The sequence below is a fragment of the Parasteatoda tepidariorum genome, chromosome 2 (assembly GCF_043381705.1).
Source record: "Parasteatoda tepidariorum isolate YZ-2023 chromosome 2, CAS_Ptep_4.0, whole genome shotgun sequence".
Lineage (NCBI taxonomy): Eukaryota > Metazoa > Arthropoda > Arachnida > Araneae > Theridiidae > Parasteatoda > Parasteatoda tepidariorum.
In genome coordinates this window covers 74691422-74719197 of record NC_092205.1, presented here as the reverse complement: position 1 = coordinate 74719197, position 27776 = coordinate 74691422, and the positions used below count along the sequence as shown (strand labels likewise).

At 28.9% G+C, this 27776-nt stretch overlaps 1 protein-coding gene across 1 annotated transcript; it reads left to right on the top strand.

The window, feature by feature from the left end:
- Positions 1 to 27712, top strand: LOC122268261 (protein toll-like). The gene is made up of 12 exons (XM_043043738.2): positions 1 to 1199; positions 2908 to 3072; positions 5809 to 5964; positions 8944 to 9283; positions 11790 to 12112; positions 14582 to 14774; positions 17114 to 17358; positions 18933 to 19235; positions 23146 to 23287; positions 25420 to 25608; positions 26412 to 26541; positions 27377 to 27712. Exons 1-12 carry the CDS (start codon positions 726 to 728, stop codon positions 27633 to 27635), a joined length of 2919 nt encoding a protein of 972 aa, XP_042899672.1. The 5' UTR covers positions 1 to 725; the 3' UTR covers positions 27636 to 27712.
- The last annotated feature ends 64 nt before the right edge of the window (positions 27713 to 27776 follow it).

Sequence of the window (27776 nt, the reverse complement as noted above, 5' to 3'; positions counted from 1 at the left end):
TAGTTTTCTGGTAATCGTAAATAATGTCAACTTCATGCTTGGTAATTATGTTTCTTCAATGAACATATTTTATTAATACAAAAGGATAGATTTCATTAATGTTTAGGATAAAATTTAGAGCAATTAGGTGGGTAGAATCGAATTAAAATAACTCTCCATAAAAATATTTTGAAGAAATGGATAGTGTTGTGATATTTAATATAGGCAATATATAAGAAATGAACTTAATCTTATATAAAGGATATTATGAAGATAATCATTAAGTAAGAATGACAGATACTTATGAATAGATTTAGACAAAAATGGAAAGATTTAAAAGTGGTGAAAAAAGTGCATGGTAGGTATAAAACTTCTAAAAATAAAAAGGGTGATTTATTTCTGCTTTACTATTTCTACATTTCCTTAAATTCTGTTGAAGATATCTTAGCTATACTTCAAGAATCCTGTTCTACAACATTTATCATTATAATATGGTGTTGGCGTTATCACCGACAAGATGTGTCAACTGTTAAGCTTTGAGCTTCAGTTAACCAAAGTAAATGAAGGAACAAAAATTTGGCAGAGTATAAATAATTAATAAAATATCAGTCATCTTGATGCATGCTTTTATTATGCAAGAGAAGTCTTTTGTTATTCAACCTTACAATGGTAAGTTGAAAGTTTTTATTGATCTATAAAAAAAAAGTTGCACCTTAATTTATTATTAGTGCCATTCGGTGATAAATATGTATGGGATTTGTTTATTGCTAACTTTCTTTGCTCTTGTAATCTGCACAGATTTTGATTTGGAAGATGATAGCATCATTAAAAACTGTAGCGAGCTGCTGCAAAGTTGTAATTGCTTTAATCGTTATTTTATTGGCGATGATTGTCTTGGGCAAAATTACAAGGTGAAATGCAGTGAATTAGATCCTTATTGTGGTTGTGAGAATTCTGAAATAATCGCAAAAGTTAGTTGTTGGAATGCCACAGAACTGTTTTCTACTAAGTACTTGGTTGATGGATCGATATATGAACGTAATGCAACTTATGAAATCGTAATCGAGGGAGGAGTAACAACCCTTCCGAGCAGAAGTCTGGACGGACTAATTGTCTTCAGTCTCATCCTGGACAATCCCGATATCAATCATGTTCATGAAAATGCTTTTGAAGGTGCGCTTAGCATGAGAAGATTTCACGTACGCCACAGTTCCTTAAAAGTAAGACATTTAGTTTTGTATATATTGTTCGTATACTGTCATCTTCCTCTCTTAATAGAGCACTTTAATTAGCTAAGGTGAACTGAATGATTTTTAAGAATTTAGTTTCTGCTCTGAGATCCTATTAGTAATAGAGACGTGGGATTTTTTTCATTTTCTGAGGTATAAATGTTAATTGCTAACCAAAACTTATTATTAACATTTGCCCCGCTGTATTTACAAAAAGTTACAGGCAGTGAGGCAAGTCAAGCTGTACCATAGTGAGTACTGTCAACAACGCTTACTGAGTAAAACTTGCATTGCTGTACATTCAACATCAAGAGAAGGCGCTTTCTTTTAATGGAAAAGAGATTTTCTTCCTTACACTAGGAAAAGGAAAAAAAATCATTGCCTTGCAGAACTGTTTGAATCTCCTTACTGTCAACAAAAAATTGAGGCAAATGTTTAAATCATAAACTAAGCAGTTATGGACTCTTTTCACATTGTCTATCCATCTGTTACGTTAAAATATCGAGAAACAATAGTTGGTTCTGACTTGCTATTTGATTATGATTTTTTTACAATTAATTGTCGATTTGATTGTTATTTTTTACTTTTTGATTAATCAAAAGATATTATTGCTCAGAAGTTATATGAAACAAAGTTATTTAAGTTAAGTAGTTAACTTTACTTAAGATTTAAATTTACAACAACTTGTTTTAGTTCCTTAGTCTGTTACAATTGGCTAGAAAAATTTGTTGAAAATTTGGAATTAATTGATTACAGAATGAATTTAATACAATGTATTACAATGCTTTGGGTTACAACATGCCTGGACGAATATGGGTGTACAGAGGATTTGGAAAAATCATAAATAAGTTTCTTTTGTGGAATAAACAGTATTTGGAGTCCCTCAAACTTCTAGGTTTATGTCTTGACTTCATTGACATGAAAAGAAAACCAGTAGAACATATTCAGAAACAAACAATACTATTTTGTGTTCCAAAAAATTGCAAAACCTCTCAGATGAATGAAACATGTTTAATGACACATAATTATAAGTCTAAGTCAATTTATATTTGTTCAAGACTCATGTTTGTTAAATCACTATAATTAAACATTTATAATTGTTAAATCAGGTCTTAATAACAAATGTATGGTATTAAATGTTCTAATTGACAGGCGACTTTTTTGAGAAGATAAAAAGAATAGGTGTTGTTGTTGTTGACGTATGCATCTTTAGGCACAGGGGGTGCGATTGTTCTTGTTTTCCAGTGGCACCATCTAAGACCAAGAATTTGACTTCTGCCACATCATAAGTCACACCCGTTTATATAGCTGACCCATTCATACATCCGTTCATTCATCCACAGATCGTAATTTTGACTTGAATCAGAGAACGATTGATCTCCAATCCAGTACCCCCAGAGGTATTAATTTGTTATGGGAACATGGAGGACTTTTGCGACTCGACATATTTAACGTGCATCAGTCACTTTACTACACGGGGAGTCTTCGGCCGGCGGGGTTCGAATCCACGAACTCTCGGACATGGGGCCAGCGCCCTACCGACCAGGCTATCACTTTGTCAAGTAGCATTGGTACCCGTTGATTGTAAGGATACTCTTGAAATACTACTAGCTTTTTGAAAATAAACTCATATTCAAAAACGTAGTGATAATTTAATATTTAAAAACTTGATATTTTAAAGTCTTTGCATTTTTTGCAGGAAGTTCCTAATTTTCGACCTGTCTATGGTTCAAGTAGTGAATTAAGAATCGACAACAGCTTGCTGACATACTTAAAAGGCGACGCACTTAAGAATCTTCCTTTTCTGGAGTACATTTCTTTCGTTAATAATTCAATTCAGCACATTGATTCAGACGTATTTGAGGTAAGCATAGATTCGGTGTCACTATTTCGATTATTTTTAGATCTTAAAATAATTATATTGACAAAAAGTGCATGAAAAAGTTCAATCAAATGAAACATAACAAGGAAACGGAAACTGTTTTATCAATGGGAAGAGTCAATTAAACGTAGTGATAGATAAGTAGTACTTATATTTTTGTGGTCCAAACCACTCGCAATTTAGCAAATCTTCTTCCTTTTAAATTTAAAATGACCAATTGCTTTATTTTCTATTTTTTCATTACTGGCGTTGAAGAAACTAATGCTACACTTCGTAGCCTTACAATTTAGAGTCGAAAGGGTATTCAAATTTTAAATAACAACTAGAAGTGGGGGAGACATTTGATGTTTATACCTATTTTTGCTGTATATGGACGTTTTTTATTAATGCGTGATATATGAAATTTATCAAGAAGGAAAACATTACTTTTTGGAAAATTTATTATAATGTTTGTCCCATTTCTTTAAACTTGGATTATTAAAAAAAATTCAGTTTTTATGAGATTTTTTAACGAATCTTGGATATTTTCACATAGTTGATTTCAAATCTACAATCGGTTTCTCTCTCTAATCTACAGCTGTTTTTTAATGATATTTTTAATCTATTTTTTGCCGAAATGTTTAAGTTTAATAACGTTATATATAACAGGGGATCGCGTCAATGCTACGATAAACTTCTAAGAGAGGTAAGACACAACATCAAGATTAAAATTGCATGGAACCCAAGTCCGGTTTAAATGCAATTTTGATCCTGGTGATATGCTGTAACTCCACTTAGAAGTTTGTCGCAACATTTACGGGATCCCCTGTTATATGTAACGCTTTAAAACTTGTACATTTTGGTAAACAACAGGCTAAAAGTGCCATTGAAAAGAAAATTTATACCTTTAGCAGCAAAACTTATTTCAGATTTGAATTTCCCACAATCAGGCAAGATCGAGTATTTGTATGAATGCAAAAAAAAAATATTTGTCCCTCAGGTGTAATTTGTCAAGGTCACGTTAAAGCGCGCTGAAGTGCCACTGTCGGGCATAAATTACCAAATCAATCTATATTTTGGTTCACACTATAGACAAGCAATTAATTTTCATCAATAAACAAGACAATAACTGTGCACCGATTAAAACCAATAGATAAGAAGTATAACTAATGATTTTAAGAATCGTTATCATTAATTACCAAATTAAAAAATAGTTGTTTAAGGGTATTACTTACTATCTGGTTTTTATTTTACCAATTAAATGAAGTAAATACTTTCAGAAAGTTGAGAAACGATATTTAAAGGGATTCTTATATGCGAAGTAAGAAAAAAATTCTTATATTAAGCCAATTGGACGAAAAAAGAAGTCACCTAGAGATAAAGAAAATCATAAGTGGGTCTGCAATGTTTTGGAGATATTTTCTTGTTATGAATAAACAGAACAGGAATGCCCTGCTAACTGCAGTGACTTTTAAAATATTATAGAAAAGATCTTTTCCGATGTATACATTTTTTTAACATTCTTAATGACCAGGCGTTGTCTTTCAGCCAATATTTTCACGGTGATTATGGTATTGATATTTTCTATTTTTCAAGATGGCAACGGTGAAGTTTTTCAGGCAAGAGTATATGACGGATATATATGATATGACGGATATATATGATGAATTTCAACGACATTCACCCACCCTATTACATCGCGAATCACTTGCAAACTCCCCTAATTTAAACCCAAATTGAAAAATCTGAGACATATGTTTATACTTCAGGTAAAAAAAAACGCTCAAATGAACAATTCAGCAAACTAGAGAGAACTCAGCGAGTAGCTTAAATTAATCATGGGTACGAAAATATAAAACTTATTAAATTCATTTCTGCACCGAACTCAAGTAGTTATCGAAACCAGAAGCGGAGGTGCCCCGTATTAAATTATGCTCTTCATGATTTGCTCTAGGAGTGAGTAATTTTTTACCTGGTACGATTATGTGCAATTATTTTTTTTCTTTGAAATTAATTTTTTTCTAAATGTTTTTATGTAAAAATAAATGCTTTTCCCCCTAAAATTTAAGGTGTTGAAGCGCATCTTTGAATATTGTCTTAAATGTTATTACTACTTAAATCTTGAAATATTGCGACTTAAATGTTGATTTTGATGAAAAGCTAAAAAAATTATAAAATAAAAATAATTTTGAAATAACTTCTTACCGACAAAAAAAACCAAAATGATTTCGAAGCACTTCGTTCTTAGAAATCCTTCAGTGCCGAATTCGTGATTTTTGTTTCTTTCTACAAAGATTCAAGAAAAAAATTTTTTTTTCATTTTTATTGCATTTATTAAAAGAGAATATTAAAACCTCAAAGGATACTGAATCGAATATTGATTGTTCTATAAATCGGGTCAAAATATTACTATTTGCAGATGGATGGAGGTATTATGAATGAGCCCTTCCTCTAAAACGGACTGTAACGTATGTGTGCGGCAAAGACGTTTTTTTGGCCCATAGATGGTGCCACTGAAAAACAAGAACCCTTCTGTCTTTAATTCGCTTGATTTTAGCGAAGCAAGGCTTGCTGGTATAGTCAAGAGGCATTTGTAATAAAAACAACATAAAATAATTTTTTTGAAACATAAAGAATATACACACTATTCTTTATGCTTCAAATTTATACAAGAATAATATTAAAAAAATTAAAAAAGTTTTAGAGTATAGTTTTAAAGAGAGATATTTTTTTTCTTAGGGTACAAACAGTGTGATTCATTTCGATCTTTCTTATAACAAGCTTTCATATTTGCCTCCTCATTTGTTTGATCCCTGGGATAATCTGCGCAACGTGTCACTTTCTCATAATCAGCTGCTACACGTTAAAGATCTATTTACGTTAGCTCGTCCACATGTAAGTAGTGTTGATATGAATCTCATATTAATATTTTTCTAAAACACAGTTATTTTTTTAATAGTTTGATTATTTTTAGTATAATTTAGTATAGTCATCACTGTGATTATTCTTCTAAAAACGAGCAGTTCTTCCAAATGTACTCGTATTTAGAGATTAAAAAATTAAGACATTAAAAATGCTCATAAATTTGTAAGATTGTCGTCGGTTTAAATTTATGGGAGTAATCGTGAGTTGTCTAAAATCGTGAGTTACGTAAAAATCGTAAAGTTGCCATCGAAAATTGGAAAAGCAAAGGTAAAAAATAAAGCTAGAAAAAACAGCAGTACCAGAGAGAGAAATAAAAAAGTTGGAAAATAGAACAAGAAAAACCACAGTGACGAAGAGTGATGAATCAGGGGAAAAAATCGAAATTTTCACTTCCGTTTCTCAAGATTATTTAGTATTTAACATCATTACTTCATTAAAAACTTCATTTGGGTCATTCTCACAAAAAGGTGATTTTTTAAGTCCCTTAGTAATAAATATTAGGAAATACAGCAGATTTCTCAATATTTTTCTTCATCATTTTTCTTAAAGTTCTAACTAACAAATCATATGCATTTCTGCTGAATGTATTTAATATTTTATTCTTATTTTTTGATAAACATAACTTCAAAATCTCCGCGGACGTCCCTACGTCTGTGACACAAAATAATTTTTAATGGCTGTTAAACAATTTAAATGTTATTTTAATGATTTTTGCAGTTTTACCTAGTTAAATGTTTATAGTAACTTTTTATTTAATATTTTTTTTAAAAACATTTATTTTTATAAAATAAATGACTAGTAAACTTTGTCCATCAAAAATGAAATCTCCCACCATGAACAATAAATACAGTTGGTAAATATGCAATAAAGGGCAGCATATGCGAAATCCCTATAAGACAGCTGCTGGTAAAGGTAACCATTCCATTTTCTAATGTTAACTATCAGTTGTTTTTGCTCTCTTTGGTGTCAGTTTTGGATTGTTGTGTTCAATTGGGGTTCTCACCGTATACTCCGTGGACATCATACGGAAGGTAAAAGAAAATTATTTTATTTTTGATAGATGAATTTTAGATTGCAAAAATAGCATATTTAATAAAAAGAACTGCCCCATTTTTGTAACTTTAAAATTAAAAATCAGTAAAAGTCATGAACTAGTTTTTGTCTCCTCCGTGGACATAACAAGTCCACGGAGGAGAAGACACAGTCAATGGAAGAGACAATGTGTTAGATAACCATAAGACAATTTTAATAATTAAAAAACTGTTTTCTTTTAAGTGATATTTTTTAAAATGGAACAAGTGTGTTAATTTGTTAGTATTTTTAAAGAAAATCAATTAAGTTTAACTTTTTCTTATATGAGAAGTAAATATTGGCAATTTTTCTAAATAATTTCTGTGATGTTTAACATTTTTTTTCTCTTCAAATTTTAGGAAAAAAATGGTAAAACCAAAATGTAAAGAGAGAAAGCAATCAAATGTTCAAATGCAAAAGAGAAGGGAACAGAAAAAGCTTAGTATGAGACAATCTAGACAGAAATTAAAAGAAAACCCTGTATTGCTTAAAGAAAGTAAAAAAAAAGAAAAAAGGAGCAAAAAACTTTAAAATCTATATCAGAAAACTATTTAACAAAAACATCGTGATTAAATGTACCTAAATTTTTATAAATTGATAGAACAAGCCGTTTGTGCCCAGGGAAAAAAGAAACAATAACAAGATGAAAAGAGAAAAAACAAAAACATTATTTGGATGACAGTACGTTTAACTTGCATAAAATGTTCATAAAAGAGTACCCTCAGCACCCAACTTTCATGTGGAGCTTGAAATTTTATTTCAATAGTCTTGACATTTTAATTTATTAATATTCAGTAAGAGTTACTTAAAAAATTGTACACCTAATTTAAAAATGGGTGTTTCCTTTCATAGCAGCATGATTAATCGGAAGTAGCTTTATCTCTAAAAATGAAATATTTTATTATTTACTTATTAATGTTAAACTCATATCAGTTGTACTTAATAATTAATGAATTAGTCTTCATTGACATTTCATATTTTATAACATAAAATGTCTCCTCCGTTGGCTATTGCATCTCCTCCGTGGACAAGGCAGAATTTAAAATATTTTAAATCCTTTAAAAAATAAAATTGAAAACTTGACCATTATTATAAGGACATATAACAAAAATAAATAAAGGCATTTATGTAATTTTTATCACTTTTTTAATTACTTTAATTTAAGAAAATTTTTAGTCTATTTATACCTTTTCAGTGAGAATGACCCATTTGCTTCACAAATATACAAATTGGAAATAACAGTCAACATATTTTAAGCTTTCAAAAATAGTGTCCTATTTTCAAGACTTGCCAGACGTGAATGAATCGAAACAAAAGTGATTTGAAATTTAAAAAAAAAATGAAAGAATAAAGTTTCCATCGAAAAATGGTACAGTAAGAGGGAGAAACAAAACTAGAAAAAACCGCAATAGCCGAGAGGGAAAAATAGAATAAGAAAAATCACAGTGGAGAGGGGATAAATCAAGGGAGGGGGGAATCAAAATTTCCGTTTCTTCATATTATTTAAGATTTAACACTTTTTTTTAAATTCACAAGTTGAGCTCATGCCTTAAAAGAATTTCTACATTTATTAACAATTTAAAATATAATTATTTTATTAGTTAAAATTTTATTTGTCAAGAAATATATGTGTTTTTATTCCTATGAATGTTTAAACTTTAACTTATTTGCGAATTTATAAATTAGTCGATTCGTTGAATTAAATTAATTCAGATTAATTTGATAAATTAAATTGAGTCAATTAATCAATTTTAACCGGACTATGTGAATGATGATTGGGTACTTCCTAATTTTAATATAACATATCATAAGACTTACGAAAACGCTTGATTTAAATGCACATGTGCATTCATTGTTGTTATTTTTTTTCCAATTTAGGCTATATATCTGGGTTATAACAACATAACTGATTTAGACGCCATTTTACCATCAATTACATGGAATTTGACTACATTACGTCTTTCGTACAACCCCATCAGACAGCTTTCTTCTGATTTTCTTCATGGTAAAGCTCCACTGTTGAGGTACCTGTACCTTGATCACTGTCTGATTCAGGTCTTGAATGAAAATAAGTATTATAATCTTCGAATACATCTTCATGTTCTGGATCTTAGTTACAACAGGATAGAAAAAGTAAATCCAACGAGAATTGACTTTGGATTTCGTAACTATAAGTCTGAGCTGGTGCTTGAAGGGAACTTAATACGAGAGTTCAAAGGTGAAATTTTACGCACACTTAATCCTTTCACAATTAAGAACAATATTATTTGAACAATTAACAAAATTATGATTCGAACAATGAACAAAGCTATCATTTGAATAATGAATTAAACTATTATTTGAACAATGAGCAAAACTACCATTTGAACAATGAACAAAATTATCATTTGAACAATGAACAAAACTATTACTGGAACAATGAACTAAATTGTTTGAGTAAAGAGTCTTATTATTTTTTGAACAATGAACGATATTATTGTTTGAACAATCAAAACTAATATATATTGTGAAACACTAATAATGATATCACTAGAAAAAAATTTCTATTTCATGAGATTTTTTATAGATTTTAAATACTTTCGCATCCCTGATTTCAAATCTACAATTGTTTCACCCTACAAGCTATAGTATTTTTAAAAGGACATTTTTAATCTATTTTTTGTCTAAATGTACAAGTTAAAAGAAGTTGTACATAACAGAAGGCCGCTTGAAGATTGCTACAAGCTTCTACGGTGGTAAGGACCATATATGGCAACGTTACTTTTAAAAAGTAACGAGTAAAAGTACAAGTATTTTTAAAAAAAGTAACGAGTAAAAAGTAAAAAGTTCTTATTTTAAAAAGTAACGAGTAAAAAGTACAAGTAAAAGTACAAGTACTAAACAAAAAAAGTAACGATTTAAAAGTACATTTCTAGGAAATCGAAAATTCAAAGTAACCTAAAATTTTATTGAATAATATTCTTATGTTCTTTAATGTTTTTGCAAAATTGTTGTTATTTATTTAATTATTTTTAATTTTGAAAGTTATGGATATTAATTTATTTTTAAATTCGGAAGAATATTATAATATAATTTTATAATATAATCGTATAATATAATTTTAAAATCAAATATAATTTTAATATCAAACTTTTTATGGATTTGCACGAAAAAGAAATTTTATCTATTGATTTTAATTTTTAGTTTATTATTTTTATTTATTTAAATTACCATTGATTTAAAATTGTTTTACTCTTTAGAAACGCGTTTTAAAAACACAAACATAAACAAAGCAAACACGGGGTTTCAGATAGCTTTGTGATCTTTGAGCTAGTAAAAAATAATTGAATGTGCAGTATAAGTTGAAACAGAAGGTATTTAAACACGAAGTTAGCTGTGAATGCATATATATTGCACATTAATTTTATAAATTAAAAAAACATAAGCATTTTTTTTAAATTTAATTTTTTGTTTTTTTAGAAAGCTTACCGAGTTTTAGAAAAAAGTAACGATTTCATTCGATATTTCCGTTACAAATACTTGTACTTTTTCCCTAAAAAAGTAACGAAAGTACAAGTAAAAGTACTAAATTTAAAAAGTAACGAAGTACAAGTAAAAGTACGTACTTTTTACTTGTACCGGCGGTACAAGTAACGAAAGTAAAAGTACTGCCATATATGGTAAGGACACATCATCAGGATTAAAATAGCATAGGAAACCATGCCGGAAAAAGTCGTCATACTCCGCTAAGGGCGCTTACCTATTATGAACTCTTTCTCCAATGCACTTTTAATCCTAATAATGTGTCCTTATCCCTCGTAGAAGTTTGTAGCAACATTTAAATGACCCTCTGTTATATATAACATTAGCCCTTTTACATTTCGACGAAGAATAAACTAAAAATGTTGTTATGAAAAAAATGCCGCTTTAGAAGCAAAACTAATTTCAGATTTGAAATTACTACACCCGGATTCATCAAGACAAAGTATTTCCAATAGATTAATGTAACAAAAAAGTTTGTTCCTCAGTGTGATTTTTCTTTTCAGTTAGCAAGTTTGTATAAATAATATCAAAGTAATAAAATATTAAGTTTATTTCGTTATATAAATAATTAGTTATTCATTTTAAATAAGTATTCCATTTCATAATTTAAGTATTCTTAGCATACATTAATAAAATTTTCAAAAATTGCTGTAATAGACATTAACTAGTTTAATTTAGTGCTTTCATAATAATTTTGCGTTGTAAGGTTATTAAGTTGACCTTGATACTCAAATTCAATCATAAATGCACTCATCTCAAGTTAAGTGTTTTACTTCGACTTGAACCACATAGTTTAACAGGTAAAAAAGAATCTGAAATTTTATTAATATCAATTCAACAGCACTGAAAAAATGAAATTTAAAAATATGTTAAAATTAAACTTGTAAAGTAAAAGCGTCAACTTAACATTTAAATAAATCATAGAAACTTTTCTCGTCAAAATCTCTACTGAATATAAAAAAAGTTATCACTAAAGGAGGGTTACTTTAGAATTTAAGTGATAAAAAATTTTAAGAAATTTTTTCAGCAAAGAAATTTTAAGCAATTTTTTTTCAAACTGCTAAAAAGGCACAAAAAACCTATTACTTTTCTTTGAGCTGTTGTCTTGCATTTTGTATTATTTTAAATTTTTTATTTCAAACCTATTTTCTTTTTGTTTGATGGTCTTTTAAAATAACTATCAATATTCAATGTATTTACAGTCGGAGTGCATAATGTGCGAAAAATTAATCTTGCTAACAACCGCCTAAGAAGCTTGGTAAATCCCCTAAAACATTATCTGGAGTTGACTGTTGCCAAAAATGAGTTACGGCAGTTAGTAAAGAGAGATTTTTATGTATCTCAGGATATAAGAGTATTAAAAGTTCAGGAAAATCAAATAAAATGGATCGATAGCTCATTCTTCGACAATATGGAATACTTGGGTTATCTAGATCTCAGTTACAATCTTCTGGAATCGCTGAACAGTAGTGTTCAACGACTACCTCGTTTGAAGTACTTGAATCTTTCATCGAATCTTATAACTGTGAGTAACTATTTCTTTTTTTTTTCTGAAATATCTATATTTTCTAATGCACCAAAAAAGCACGGTTTTAAATTGTTTTTACAAAAAAAAAAATGTGATTGCACCAATGCAGACGAACAATATTTATGAACCATAGTGACGTATTCCACTCTGAGAAGCAAAATGAAAAAGATATTATAACGACTCGAGCATGAATCGCCTCTAAAATCGTTACTTTATGCATTTCATACCTGGATTACGTACGGAGAGTAAACAAGCATATCTAAGAAAACTCTCTCCAGCCGATGAAAAACGTGTTGAATATTTGCGACTTAAAAAGATTCGATTTTTGATTAATAATTTATTTATGTGGATAGTGGCATTTATGTGGATAGTGGCATAGAATTTAGCATTGCGTCATGGTAAATGTTATTCCTACTAAGCGGAAGTAGTTGTGTTTTTTTAATATTATACCCAATTTTAACCATGTTACCTGAAAGCAACGCCGCACGTGAGTGTCGACCCTGATTGGTTTCTGAATCGACAAATGCACGATTTGCCTACAATGACGGCACTTTTTATCAAATTAGACCACATAAATGTGTTTTCCTCAGCTCGTTTGCTCGTAAAATTCTCAATTTTTGCAAACTTTTATGAGCCGAAACAATGCGGCATTAAAATGACTTCTCCAATTTCAAACCAATTTTTTAATCGCAAACGCTTTTTTTTTTCCCAAATCGATACATTTTCTTCATACGGACATTTAGCGCCAAATTATAGAGACGTCATAGCATTATAGTGACCTCAGGTCACCGTGTTACAATTGGGTATACTATAGCCTACGCCACAGATCGTGTTATTCCTACTAAATTTAACTAGTAAATAGCATTTTCTGCGAACCTGATTTCTAGCAACAAGTAAAAGCATCAAACGAAGTGTCTTATTTATAAGTCGCTACTCGCCAGGTTGGAATTGTATTAGTCTAGTTCCTTTGGAAATAATTTATATTGTTGTTTTACCGAAGTTTATGAATTTAGTAAACATATTTAAAACTCAGTTTATTAATTAAACTAAAAGGTAAATGTTATTCCTAGTAAGTGGAAGTAGTTGTGCTTTTTTCATATTATACCCAATTGTAACATGCTTCCTTTCTGGCACTTTAAAAACTTAAAATCTGTCAATAGTTTTTAATAGGGCAAAAATAGGCATTCTGAAAACTTAAATTATCTGGCAAGTGCAAGCTTGGGCATAAAATCCTAGACGTTCCCAGTGAAATAACATTCACGAATCAACTAAGCACATAATGCCATAAATAAACACTTCAAGTTATCCACGTCTTATTTTATCCCCAGTTCAGGGATTTTGCGATGGTTGTTTGTGACCAGAAACATCGTCGACGTCGAGAGTTTTGATGAATTCCAAACGAAATTGAAAACAGATACTATATTACGTCTATACACATGGAGCGAATCACGTATAAAAAGTACAAACGGCTACAACTCTTGCCTACCATGCAATGATTGACTACTGATTGCAACAGGGCTTCTCGTGAGGGGTCTCTTTGACTATTTTTTCTGACATTCCTGAAAGCATCTCTCCAGCGCTACTTTCTTGTTTTGAAAGAAGGTTTCCCGTGTTGTTCCTCTTCTGTGAGTTTTTTGTCCCGTTTTCCTGTTTTGTTGTTTTGACCGACGGATTTGCTGCTATGATAAAATAAAAAATGTGTTCTCTTTTCATATGCTTTCAGACTCATCTTTTTGCAGGTTGTATTTTTATTTTTTTTTTTTATTTCGAAGATGTTTTATTCTGGTGGAACAATCTTTAAAATGGATTTTGCTAAAAAGATATGCAATTGCATTACCATTAAATCGGCTTGGTCTAAAAATTCTTTTTTTGTATGTATTAACGAGTCTAAAGTTCCTACCATAATTAATAATTTTTTTAAAAGGAAAATCTAATAATCCTTACTTTCACTAAATGTCTTAAATAATTTAACATAATTAACTTTAAACTGTTGAAATTGTTAATTAATTGTTAATTAATTTTAAATTGTTAATTAATTTTTTAATGTTGTGGCCCACTTATAATGCTTTTTCTGTTTTTAGATTTTAATACAAAAATTCTGCAAGTCTATTATGATATGTGATGGTGAACATTTCGAAAACATTATAGGATTTTGAAAAATCGTGACACGGTTTTCAGAGTTTTTTTCTTTGATTTATTGTTTAATACTTTCGGCGCCATATGTTAAAAAAGATTTGTAAAAAAAAAATTCTGAGAACAAATATTTATTCACTATCGCATGAATTTGCTGCAAGATATAGTTTTTTTCCTTAACCATTTTACAATTGTAAAAGTTTTAAAAATCGTTATTCTCACTTAGGGCATCCTATACATAAACATAACTAACACACGAATTCGTGGCTGAGACAAATAAATTATTTTAACTGACAGCACTTCATGCCAATCTTAACCGAAATCAATTCTTAGGTACTCGAGGAGAGAGAATTCGTTGGTCTCGTCGATTTAATTCATTTGAATATTTCTGGAAATAAAATTGTTGTACTTGGAAGTGATCTTCGCTGGTTACCCCGATTGTCGATCCTTGACTTGTCGAACAACAGAATTAGGACTTTAAGAAGTGAACATATGCCAAATTCTTTGCAATATCTCTATATACGGGGTAAGTTTTCAAAATTTGACACGCCATTAAAGGACACTTATAAATAACAAGTTATTAGTTATAATATTACTTGTTACTAGGAGGTCTCCAACAAATAGTCGATGGAGATTTTCCATCAAAATACACTATTTATTTCCTAAGATTATTTTCTATAGAAAATGACAGAAAATAATCTTAGGATCTAAAAGCTAGTGAAAAATTTTCAAAAAAAATTTTCTTCTAAGAATAACATTTTTATCAAAAATATTGTTTTCAGCCTTTGTATTTTTTAAAAATAAGTATTTTACAAGTTTAATGAATTTCCCCTCGGGGACAGCATATTACATAGAAGTATAGCAACTGCATGGGTTACGTACAATTTTTCACCAAAAACAGGTATTACTATTTTTCACCAAATTTAGAAATGTGGCTTATCATTATATTTCTTAAAGCCCTTCCAATATGCGTAATAACAACATTATTTTTATTTACACTTTGACTGATTCAATTGGAGCTTGAAAATTTTGTGAAATTTTGAGATCGTGTGTAAAATATCAGAAAGCTAATATTATTTAATTTACAAAATAATAAAAAAAAATTATTTTGCACTTGATTTTACGAATTTCGAATGCTTGCAATAAATATAGCGAAAATCTACATCAATTTTCCAAAAAAAAAATTTTTAAATGTGCACTTTTCAACACTTTATTTTACTGTACACCAAGGAATAAATATCGATGCGTTGTTGTAAAGTTGTTCCGGACAATCCTTTTCGAATTCCACAAACCAACCAATCGTTGCCTTCTCTTTGCTATGGTGATCAATTAAAATGTATTATAACACGCATTATAATTATTTATTCACAACAGCATTAGGTTCCACTTGTGTTTCGCCTCACATAGTCATTACTCTTTAGTTACACCTGTTGCTACTGTTAATCAAAATTTAATACGCCAGATTTACTAACATCTTTTGAAAGATAGAAAAGATTTAATAGTATTCGATATCAATCGACACTTTTTAAAGATCTTACTCGTCGAGGAAATATTTCAATAATCCTGATTACCTTAAGTGATAAATCCGATGCTTTTAGCGTAGTGAAATCCTGAATTGTTCGCTAAGTTAATGTTCCTTATGTTGGAATACTAAATTAACCTGTGCAGAGGCCCTCTTTCTTCTAGGAGGAGTTATTTTGAAGCTGAAGGGAAACTGTACGTAGAGAAAAACTACTTTTTAAACTACTATGCTACTTTTCAATTTATAATTTTCTAGAAATCAACTTATTATTTTTTTTAACATTTCATATCGAATAACTTTATAAAGAAAGAAGTTAAATAAATGAGTTAGCGCAAAGTATCATTGCTACAGTGTAAAATATTCCTGATTAAAAAAAATGTAAAAAGTAATGGCAGCCTGGGTGCAGCATCCTTAAAATCTATTTTACAGTAATATGGATTTAATTACAGTGATTCAGTAATTTTATAGTACGTATTACTGTAAAAATTAAAGTATAACAGATATTTTGTTCCGTAAAATTTTATGGTATAACTGAATTTTACGGTAAAAGTTTTGTCAACCTCAGTGCCGGTACCTTGTACCATAAATTGAACCAGTTTTTTACGGTGCATTATTGAAAATTTCGGATAATATTAAACCATAATATGGTTCAAATTTGATGCAACTTTAAGAAAGTGCTCAATGGAATTATCCAAGGTGCCAAGTTATAGAGTCTGAAAGATAAAAATTAGCAGATTTGAACTTAGAAAATTTCCTTTGGGATATACGAACATCTATTGCATTTGGATAAACACCATAAATGATTTTGTTTGCACTTGTCACTACCTATGCAAAAAACTAAAATAAAATATAATAATAATAATACAGTACCGGATCTGTACCTCACCTGAGTTTGATTTTCCTTTTCACCATACTAAAAAAAGAACAGTAAATAAATAAACAAATTAATAAATAAATAAGAATAATAAATATCACATTGGATTTTAAATATCCTTAGCATGACTTTCAAGTACACAATGGACTTATAAATGGTAAACGAATAACGAAGTGTTCAAAAACGGTTAGTAATTTTTGCCTCCTGATATTTTCTCTAAAATTATTAACATTTATATTATATAATATTGTTAATAATATTTGGAAAAGTTCGAGAACTCCAGGTGCAGGAATACACGAAATCGTATTTTCGTTTTATTTATTTGTTATTTTCAACAATTATAACTTAGTTAAATAACACTTGCGATGTTTTTATCTCTTGTGTATTGCTACTTCTACTACTTATTTTTTGTGCATTGCTCTTCCAAAATGTTAAAGTAATTTTCAATCAACTACTGCTCATTCTTTAGATAACCCTATTCGCTGTGATTGTGAGCTCCTTCCTTTTATTAAATGGCTAAACTTGTCAGAAACTGATGTAGATATTGATCTTTGCCGTTCAGTGTTACTGTACACACCAAATCATGTGCAGTCTTGTCCATCAACATGCGAGTGTTACTGTACAAATGACATTGAAAAATACTTCATGGCTGTGGATTGCAGTTTTAGGAATATCTCGACATTACCCCAGTTTCTGGCAGAACATAGTGCAGAGGTATATTAGTCTAATTTTTGACATATTCGTTTTTCTAAATATGGTTTTTTCCATACACTGCAAGAAAATCTGTTAAATTTACACAAAAAAATGCTGGTGTGCCAGTATAAAACCATTTCTTCACGGAAAAATTCTGTTATTTAACCTGTTTTTAAGATGATAAGTGCTGTCATAACAGACACTGTTATTTTAATAAAAAAAATTCTACTAAATAACTGTGTCAGTAATGGAGTCATTGCAAGCCGAGAGCAGCATTCATTCGACCCGTTCACGCTGGGTTTCGAACCTGTGTTACTGAAAGACGAGCGCTTAGTCCTCTAAGCTATCGCAGCTCTAATGTCTCATTATTTTGTTTAAAATTTTAACCGGCATTGAACAGCGGACTCAATTCTGAGTTTATGACTACCAATGTTCAACTCCGTATCTTTATAATTTTGAACCCAACCCAGAAGACAATGTAATTCCTTGGCCAAGCATTGGTACAAACCAGGACTTTTAATAGAACTCACCTGTATTTGGGTTATATGAGAGGAAAATAATGAAAACCTCCCACGCTTAGCCCGACGGCAAAGCGATTCTAACCTGTGATCCGTTTATCACTGAAAATATTTTACGTCTGGTCTGTGGTCAGTGCAAGATTGGAGTCATAGCTGAGATTTGGCAGTATTGTTTTGACAATAAAATAGAAATTCAGTTTTATTTATACGTTGTTCAAAACCATATAATAATTACTTTAAAATAGGAGCAAATATAGAAAAGAATAATAAATTAATTTGGAAAAAGGTAGAATTATCCCCGCGGTAAGCAAAACGGCAATGCACAAAACTAAAATTTTAACTGATGGTTTATCGGTTTATAATTAGGACGAATAAAGAAACAACCGTTATATCAGCAGAACAGTTATAACTGCTCAATATAACCATCAAATATACAGAGAAAGTCTGTAAAAAGAACAGGGATTTTTCGCAGTATAGTATGTTTTGCATAACAATTTCAAGATCTATTGGAATGGTAAATTTAAAAATATTAAAATCCATAATATTATATGAGTTCGTAAAATATGTAAATCCATAAAATATGTTTATAAAGTTAGATTAAAATTTACTGAAAAGTTGTTGATAATATGGTGTTAGTAGTGTTGGTAATTGATATTAATAGGTATGCATACAGGGTGTTCAGAAATCATTGGATATTTTCTAAATCCCGGCCAGGTAATGAAAATAAAAAGTATGCATATTAGAAATAGTAATTAATATTCAGTCGTAGAAGAAAGAGAACGATATTCAAATTGGAAGGGAGAACCGTGAGAAAAATTGTTTCTTTTAATCCCCTTCCAGCTCTTGTCCGTTATCTCAGAAAATAAACAAGTTTTTATGGATCTAGTTCTACCTTCCTCAATAGTGATTTGAATAATTTCAAAATTGTTTTTTCTTTTTCTTGTAAAGTTAAATACTTCTCATGTGTCGCTTATGTGCATATTTTCATAAGTTTTGAGAGTGATAATTTAGAAGCAGTCTGTATAAGAAAGATATCGTTTTTTCTTTTTTTTTTGTTACATTTTCTTTTTTTTTCAGGATTCATCTCACCTAGAAATAACTCTTCAACCTAAATTTCAGAGGAACACGGGTGACATCGTAATTGTGCATAGTATAGGGGAAATTAACCTTTCCCACAACAACTTAGATACTTTAGAAAGTGCACGATTGCCTGTTGGTCTAAGAAATCTATTTCTACACAACAACAGGTTCAAAGCAATAAACACGACATGGCTCAGGAATGTCTCAAACTTTCAACAACTGACATTATCTGGTAATCCATGGATTTGTGATTGTGATACTGCAAATTTTCGAAAATGGATACTTTCAAATGAAAAAATAGTAAGTTTGGCGAAGTCGGTACAAAATTTTCTAAAATTAGAAAAAGATGCTATTTAAAATATTATTTCTCAAGAACTATTTACCCAATTTTGCTCAAATTTCGTATTTAGACTTAAAAAATTTTACAGTTTAAAATAGTGAGAATATGTATGTACCTTACAATTCGATACAACTTTGAGCCTTATTGAATAATACAGCTAAAAAGTAATAAAAATTCCTTTTACGTGGAATATCTGCTGATTATTATAAGCAAAAAATTTTCGATTCTCTTAATAAATTCTCGAGCTACAAGCAAAATTTCTAAAAATTCATTAAGAAATTGTTAGCAAAAATAATTAGAATATTTGAAATCTCCTCTTTAAACAGATTGGCATTTAATTTGTTGAAATCCAATCCTTCGAACAAAAATTATTCAGGGTAATAACTTTTTTATTTTACGCACTGTACATAAACAATATACTTTATTTCAAAGCAACTTGGATACCAAAGCATTATTCTTCGCTGCAGATTAACAATAATAATAAGTAGAATCCATAATCACCATAAAAATATTAAGGATTGCTTATTAATTTTCGCTCATTGCTAAATTATTAACATAAATTTTGAAGACTATTAAATTTAATTATGATCATTGAGGCCTTAGTTCATATACGAGTACTAGAGAAAATTTTAAAAACTCTATATTACTACGATGCAATAACAGCATATATTCAATTGAAACAGAGCTAATATTTACAGCAAAGTTTACGATACAATTGTGTAAAAACAATTAATTTAGGAAGCATACACATTATAATTTATTTAAAAAAAAAGCTAGTTTGTGATGCACACACATTATCGAGATAGAGATATTAAAATTAATTCGAATTAGGCTTACAAGAGTCGAAACGGTTTGAAATTTAACATTTTGAAATTACTTATTACAAAATAATAATAATAAATAGGTAAAACTTACGATGTATATCGATGTATTGTAACTACAAAACAAAAAATATATACTTTTTGTAAAACAGAAGAAAACTTCTGTAGATTTATCGATGCTTCGTTGATAGCAAGAAATAACTGCAAATGCTTGATTACGAAAATCAAAACTTGGCATCAGACAATTCTAAGACATTCGCCAAAATTGGAATTTTCAGATGTAAAATGATTCACGAAAGATGTGAAGGAGTGTAGTGTTGAGTAATTGTGTGTTCAGATTTTACTATACTACTGAAAATGTATGCGAACTCTTGATTTGTGATTAAGTGATCATTCATAGAGTTTTTTTTTATGTATTCTAGTTTCGTTTTCTATTCCAGACAAAGAAAAACAAATTTAAATACTTTTTTAGATAAATATGTAAATATTTTTTCGATAAATGTGTAAATATGTTTTAGATAAATATGTCAGTTACTAACATGTGTAACACGTGGGATAAAATCGTGTTATCGTTCGTATTTGTTACAGACTCAAAGATTGGAAATACTCATTGTTTGTGAATAACTGCCACTTTAAGTTTTGTTTTTATATTTAATTAGACTACCTTTTAGTTAGTCTAATTAAATACAAAAAAATGGATCAAAATTTTAACTTTTAACTCAGTAAAACGCTTTGAATTTAGCTATATCTCATAAAATATGCTTTCGAATTAGCTGACGTTTATAATATCTAGTAATAATAATAGCTTAATAATAGACGTTAATATTTATTTTCATTAAGAAATATTTAAAACTAAATTCGCAAGTTCTTCAAGGAATTAGCACCATCAATGACAAAAATTTGCATAGGAGTAAAAAAAAAATATTTTAAAACCAAAACACTTATTAGACAATTTAATCAGTTTGATTTGGTCCTTTTTTTTTCTTTTTTTTTTAATTGACCTTTCTTAGTTTCAAGGGAAAACAATATTTTTAAACCTGCACTAAAAGAAAACAAAATTTTTTTTAATTTTAAATTCTTAAAACTTCTATGTAAAAAACGCACTTAAAAGCAGCAGAAATTTCACAAAAAGGATTAATGCAGCAATAAAGGAAACGAAGGAAATAAAAATAAAAATATGACCACCGAAGCCGACGTCTTCAGGGGGTACCGGCCCCGGTAGCCATAAAACAAAACCTTTTCCATTGAGGGGTAGGCAATTGTCTAAAGTAACACCCTCAGTACCCCGAAGGTTTTGTATAGAAGTCCAGGAAAAAACATGAAATACAAAGAACCAATTTAGAAAAGAAACTCAAACAAATTCATCAGAAAATAAAAACTCAAAACTCACTTTAACCAGGTCAAACATCGATTTCATAAGCACACTGAATGAAAAGGAAACACTAAAATTAAAGAAAACAACGCCCTCTACTACATTGGGCTGATTGAGAAAAAAGAACTCAAGAAAAAGATACGTCACAAATTAATAGAATGCTCAACTGGGGCTGCTCAGTTAAGACTTGACATGCGCCCTGTTGAAAGAAGAAAATAAAAAAACTAGAATTCTTCAATCATTTTCTTAATTAAAAAATTAACTTTACAAAAACTGAAAGGAAAATCATTATTTCTCAAATTACTTAAAAAATTATTCACAGCTTCCCGAAAACTTTCAACATTATTGCAAATATTTTTAATCCTAAGCAATTGCGAAAAAACCAAATTTTTAAAAATTTTATTACACAAATTAGTATTAAAGTTACAGAAAAAAATAACTTTAAATTTGAAAGCTTTTTATTAATAAAAAACACCAATTTTAATAAAATTGTCAACAGTATCAATTTTAAAATCTAAATATTCAACATTAAAACAATTCTCATTAGTTTTTTTCAAAATCAAATCTTCAGGATAAATACTATAAGTAAAATTATAATTATCACAATTAAACAAAATCAAATCATCTATATATCTGAAAGCATTAAATTCATTATGCTCAAGAAATTTAGCTTCAAAAAAATGCAGAAAAATATTAGCAAAAGCACCAGAAAAGGAATTACCTTGTGGAATTTCAATAATTTGTTTATAAAAATTTAAACCATTAAAATCGATGAAATCGATGTTTGACCTGGTTAAAATGAGTTTTGAAATCTTATTTTTTATTTTCTGATTAATTTGTTTGAGTTTCCTTTCTAAATTGGTTCTTTGTATTTCATGTTTTTTCCTGGACTTCTATACAAAACCTTCGGAGTACTGAGGGTGTTGTTTTCAATCGCCTCCCCCTGAATAGAAAAGGTTTTGTGTTATGGCTACCAGGGCCGGTACCCCCTGAAGACGTCGGCTTCGGTGGTCATATTTTTATTTTTATTTCCTTCGTTTCCTTTATTGCTACATTTTTTAATCTGTTTCATTTTTAACTTTTAACATGAATCAGGCATTTTTCTTTTTTGACAGAGAAAAGTATACATATAAAACTAATTGTCTTAGGTATTAATAATTTTCTAAAATAAAAAATAAATAAATAAAAAAGAATATTGCTCCACTACGGAATAAAATAGATACTGTCCGGTTTTTTTCTTTTCTAAAGGAAATTAATTAATGAAACATCCAATTAGTTCCTGTATAAAAACCTACTAATCTTAAAAACTTTTTTAATAATTTAACATAATAATTTTGAAAAATTCACAGATTTCAGTTTCATCGATTCATGCATAGAGTATATTTCAGATATTCATAGATTCATGCACAGAGTAGAGTTTCTTTATTTACACTTTCAAAAAAATTAACAACTTGTTAAATTTTAATAAAGTCTGTTTACAGACTGAAAATAACAACAAACTGATATGAATACGAATAGCAAAAAGATGTGTAAAGAGTATTTAGGCTTCCCGAAATACTTCTTCTGCTCTCTAAAATCTTTCCTATAGAATGCAATACAAAAAGTTGAAATAAATTCACCATATCCTGCAAAAAAACACAACTTCTTTAATTCAATTTTCATACATATCAATTTCAGATATTAGATGGGAACCAAACACTGTGTGACACATCAGGGGATGGTAATGTGTTGGAGGGAAAAGCTATATGGACATTGAGAGAGTGGGACTTGTGTCCCTTATTTATAGGATTGTATTTTTCTGTCGGATTTGGATTAATTAGTAAGTTTTTTTTCTGATGTTCATTAATGTGAGGCAATTACATTTACAAAATGAATTCCCTACGTGAAAGAAATTTTTGGACTGAAGCTTCCAAAACTTTTTAATCCCAATTTTAATATATATACGACTACTATGATCATTTTCTCCCTATACTATAAAAAATTCCAGATCAAGTTACAAAAAAAATACGCACTCAAGATACCAGTACTTTTTACCATAAAATCCATTTTCACTAGAACCTGCTGAGGAACAAAAATCTGATATACCATAATTTTTACAGTGATGCGGTTACCGTAAAATGAATAAATAAATATTACTGTAAAATTTACGGTATAATAACTTGAAGTGAAAATGATTTTTAAGTCAAAATAGATTTTACTTACCGTAAAATCCCTGATTCATTCTGAATAAATAAATATTACTGTAAAATTTATGGTATAATAATTTGAAGGGAAAATGATTTTTACGTCAAAATATATTTTACGGATAAATTAGTTAGTGCTGGTATTTAATACAGCAGTTTGATCCAGAATTTTTTACAATGTAGCAATTTTCTTATTATTTTGTAAACTTTATTTTAAAAAAATTTTGAGCCTTATTGACATTCTTTTTTTAGTTTTTAAAACATTCAAATAAAACTACTTTATGAATTCACATGGTCCCATAATGTAATATTATCATCGGAGAAGATATTAAGCCGATAACGTGGGTTCATTATGTTTATAAAAAATTGCAGTCTTAAGGCTATAAAAATTTTGATCATTTTTCAAGTAGATTTTTTAGTTATTATAGCAATAGATTCACTTCAAGTAGATTTTTTAGTTATTATAATAATAGATTAAATAAATTTACTTCGTTGTTTATGCAAATACTTTAGTTTTCGCAAAACTTACAAAAAAACTAAACTTTCAGTTTTCATGTTTAGCTGCATACAAATAAATTCTGATAGAAAAAACAGCACTTTCACAGCATATTTCCAGAAATTTCTTTCCATTTCCTTCATTAGTAATATTAGTTATAAATTTTTCAAAACACATCGCACTCTGTGCTCAATCGCAACTTTAAATTACAAAACATAAAATTTTCATTAACCTTATTGTACTTATCTGTATTTCATTTGCTTTATTTATGTATATTCATATGCAACATGCGCTGGAATCATTTCAAAATTACCCTTACTAGGTATCATATATTTATTTTATGTGGATTAGAACATTTCTGCCATCATTGTATTAAATTATGTCAATTAGGTATCATATATTTGTATGTAAGTAAACAAAACTTTTTTTACACCATTATTGAAAATGAAGTCAAAAATTTATGCACTTTAGGTATCATACATTTATATATAAATTCAAAGAACTATGTAGGATTTTTTAAAATACAATAATTAGTGAGATCCATAAGGGCAAAGGATGTATTAAAATGGTCTAAAATCAGTTTATTTGAAAGGGAAGCTTGAAAGAGGTTCTGGATTTAAAGGATCTGATGAGTCATGACAACAGAAGAACTTGACTTAAAGTGACATTCGACATGTCACTTTAAGCCATTCTCAACTCACTCACATTTTTGACATCATTGTATAAAATGATTTCAATTAGGAATCATATTATTTGTATGTAAGTAAACAAAACTTTTTTGAAACCATTATTGAAAAGGATGTCAAAAATTTATGCACTTTAGTTATCATATATTTATGTTTTAAGGAACTATATAGGATTTTTTAAAATACAGTTATTAGGAAGATCCATAAGAGCAAAGGATCTATTAAAATCGTCTAAAATCAGTTAGTTAGAAGAGGAAGCTTAAAAGCTGTTCAGGATTTAAAGGATCTGATGAGTCCTGACAACAGAAGAACTTGACTTAAAGTGACATTCGACATGTGTTTACCCATTATCAACTCACTCACATTTGCAATATGCCATCATCCAAAAATTACACTCTTATGGTGATTGCTTTTGGCTGCAGATAACCTTAAAATATATTAGGTACCTTGTATAAAATAGAACTTCAAATTTTAATGCACAACGACTTTTCTTAAAATGCTTATTTCAAATGTTTCTAAACATTTATATTTTGATCATAAAAGCAATACGAATTCAATACAATTTATTTTTTTTCTGTTTCAACAGTTTTTTTCTTGGTAATCACCATTTTGAAGATTTTGCATACGAGGTATAAACTGAATATTGATGTATGGCTCTATGCACATGGAGTTATATGGGTAAAGGAAAAAGATATCGACAGGGATAAAATTTTCGACGCGTTCATATCCTTCAGCCATAACGATCAAGATCTGGTCATTACGGATATTATTTCTGGTAAGAATCTTGATTAACTATTTAGCATAATTTTGCAAGATTTCACAATTCTAAAAGCTTCCGCAAATGAAATTTTGACTGGTGAAATCTCATTGTAAAACTTTGTTACCTCCATGCTGTAATCAATATTAAAACCGTCAATTTTTTTGGGTAAAATAAAGACGAAAAAAATATGTTCAAAATTTTTAAAATATGGTAAAATTTACCGTGTTTCTGACTCTCATTGGATTACTAAGAAACCAATTAACTTTTACTTAGTGCTTTGGTAATGATTTTGGTAAACTTACCAATAAAAATTGGTTTTATAATATGTAATAAAATTTGGTAAATGTGGAAGTTTTATCATGATACCTTACACATAAAAAAAACATTTCTTCGGTAAAATTTACTTTTTCGTTGTGTATTCCTTTATAAATCGAGTGATAATAAGAACTATAATTTTGAATATTAGAATTTCGGGTAAACTGTTATCATAATAACAGAAAAATTATCAGATAAATAAGTTTAAATAGAGGGTATTTTTATTTTTATTTCTTGAACTATATTTTTAATTGCCGGAAATGTCATTACCATAAAGTAATTTAAACAGAAATTTTCCTCCTTGTATTATAAAGTTAAATATAATTAATATCGACAATCAGGATTCTTTTTTTCTAAGAATTAACCTTATTTTAAGAGAATATCAAAAAATGCAAATTTCCAAACTTAATACTACTAAAGCTCATAAATTGTTTTCAAAAAGAAAATTTCAAATGAAAAAGTAGTTACGAAATTAATAAACACATCAAACCTTTTTTTTTCAGTGTTAGAAGTCAAACAGCCTATGACCAGATTGTGTCTCCATTACAAGCATTTTATAGCTGGTGAATACATTGACGCAAATATTTTCACCGCAGTTCAAAATTCTAAAAGAACAGTCATTGTTCTCTCAAAGTAATGTTGTCGAGTTCTTTTAATTTATTCCGCTATGTAAATTAATTGTTTTGTTATTTTTATTTACAAAAAACTATGCATTGGATTTTTTTTTATTTATAAGGCCATTTATCATACACTAAATCTCAGGCAAAAACGTCAGCTGTATCTAGATTTAGAAATTTTTACTTTATTTGTAAAAAATTTCTAAATAAATCATCTGAAATGTATTTTTTGAATAAATTATTGCATAAAAAAGAGCTTAAATCATAATTTCTTGAATAAAGAATTTTATTTTCATTCATAAATATTTTTTATTAGGACTAAAAAAATTAAGAACAATAACTAAGAATAAATTGTATCCACTTAAGCAGCCGAAAAAAAAGTTTTTTTTTCCTATCATAAGTAATTTAAAGTCCCAATGCTGTTATTTAATTTAATTTATTGGAACATATGAAGCTATTTTTTTAAATAAATTATTATGCAAAAAAAAAATTTAATTAATAATTTTTCGAATAAAACGAATTTTATTTTTATTCATTATTATTTTTTTAGGAATTTTATCAAGACTAAAAAAATAAGAACAATAATTAATTATAAATAGTTGTATAATAATATGCATTGGATTGAAATAAATTTTAAAACAATCTATAAAACATTTTTTTAAGTTTCTTTTTGTGGCTGCATTCAACTGGCCCAGCATAATATCTAGAATGTAATCCTTTTTATAGGCTTGTAGAAAATTTAAAAGCAAAATTTTTCTGTTATATTTCTAATAATATTTATAAATAACTACAATGATTTAATATTACTTCATTGAAAATGCTTTTAAAATAAACATTATTGAAACTTGCAGGAATTTTCTTGAAAGTGAGTGGTGCGTCTACGAGTTTCGGGCAGCCCATATGCAAGCTCTGAAGGACAAAGTAAATCGTGTCATAATCATCAAATTGGGAGAATTACCAGATGATGCTCATCCAGACATCAAGCTTTATTTGAAAAGTACAACTTACCTAACTTGGGGAGAAAAATATTTTTGGGACAAATTATTATACGTGCTGCCTGTATCCTCAACTAAAGATAGCATTAAAAATCGCACTTCATATCCCATTTAAAAAAGATATTTGAAATTTGCTACGAATGACTTAAGTTATTAAAATTTGAACTTATTAAACAATTATGATAGAAATTACTTTGTTTCTTAAACAATCTTTTCTCTTTCTGATGATGAATTAAAATTCCTGAATAGTATTTGC

Coding starts and splice junctions, on each gene's coding strand:
- LOC122268261 (XM_043043738.2), top strand. CDS start 726: ATGTATGGGATTTGTTTATTGCTAACTTTCTTTGCTCTTGTAATCTGC. Junction 14,775..17,113: donor GCAATATCTCTATATACGGG/GTAAGTTTTCAA, acceptor CTCATTCTTTAG/ATAACCCTATTCGCTGTGAT. Junction 23,288..25,419: donor TGTCGGATTTGGATTAATTA/GTAAGTTTTTTT, acceptor CTGTTTCAACAG/TTTTTTTCTTGGTAATCACC.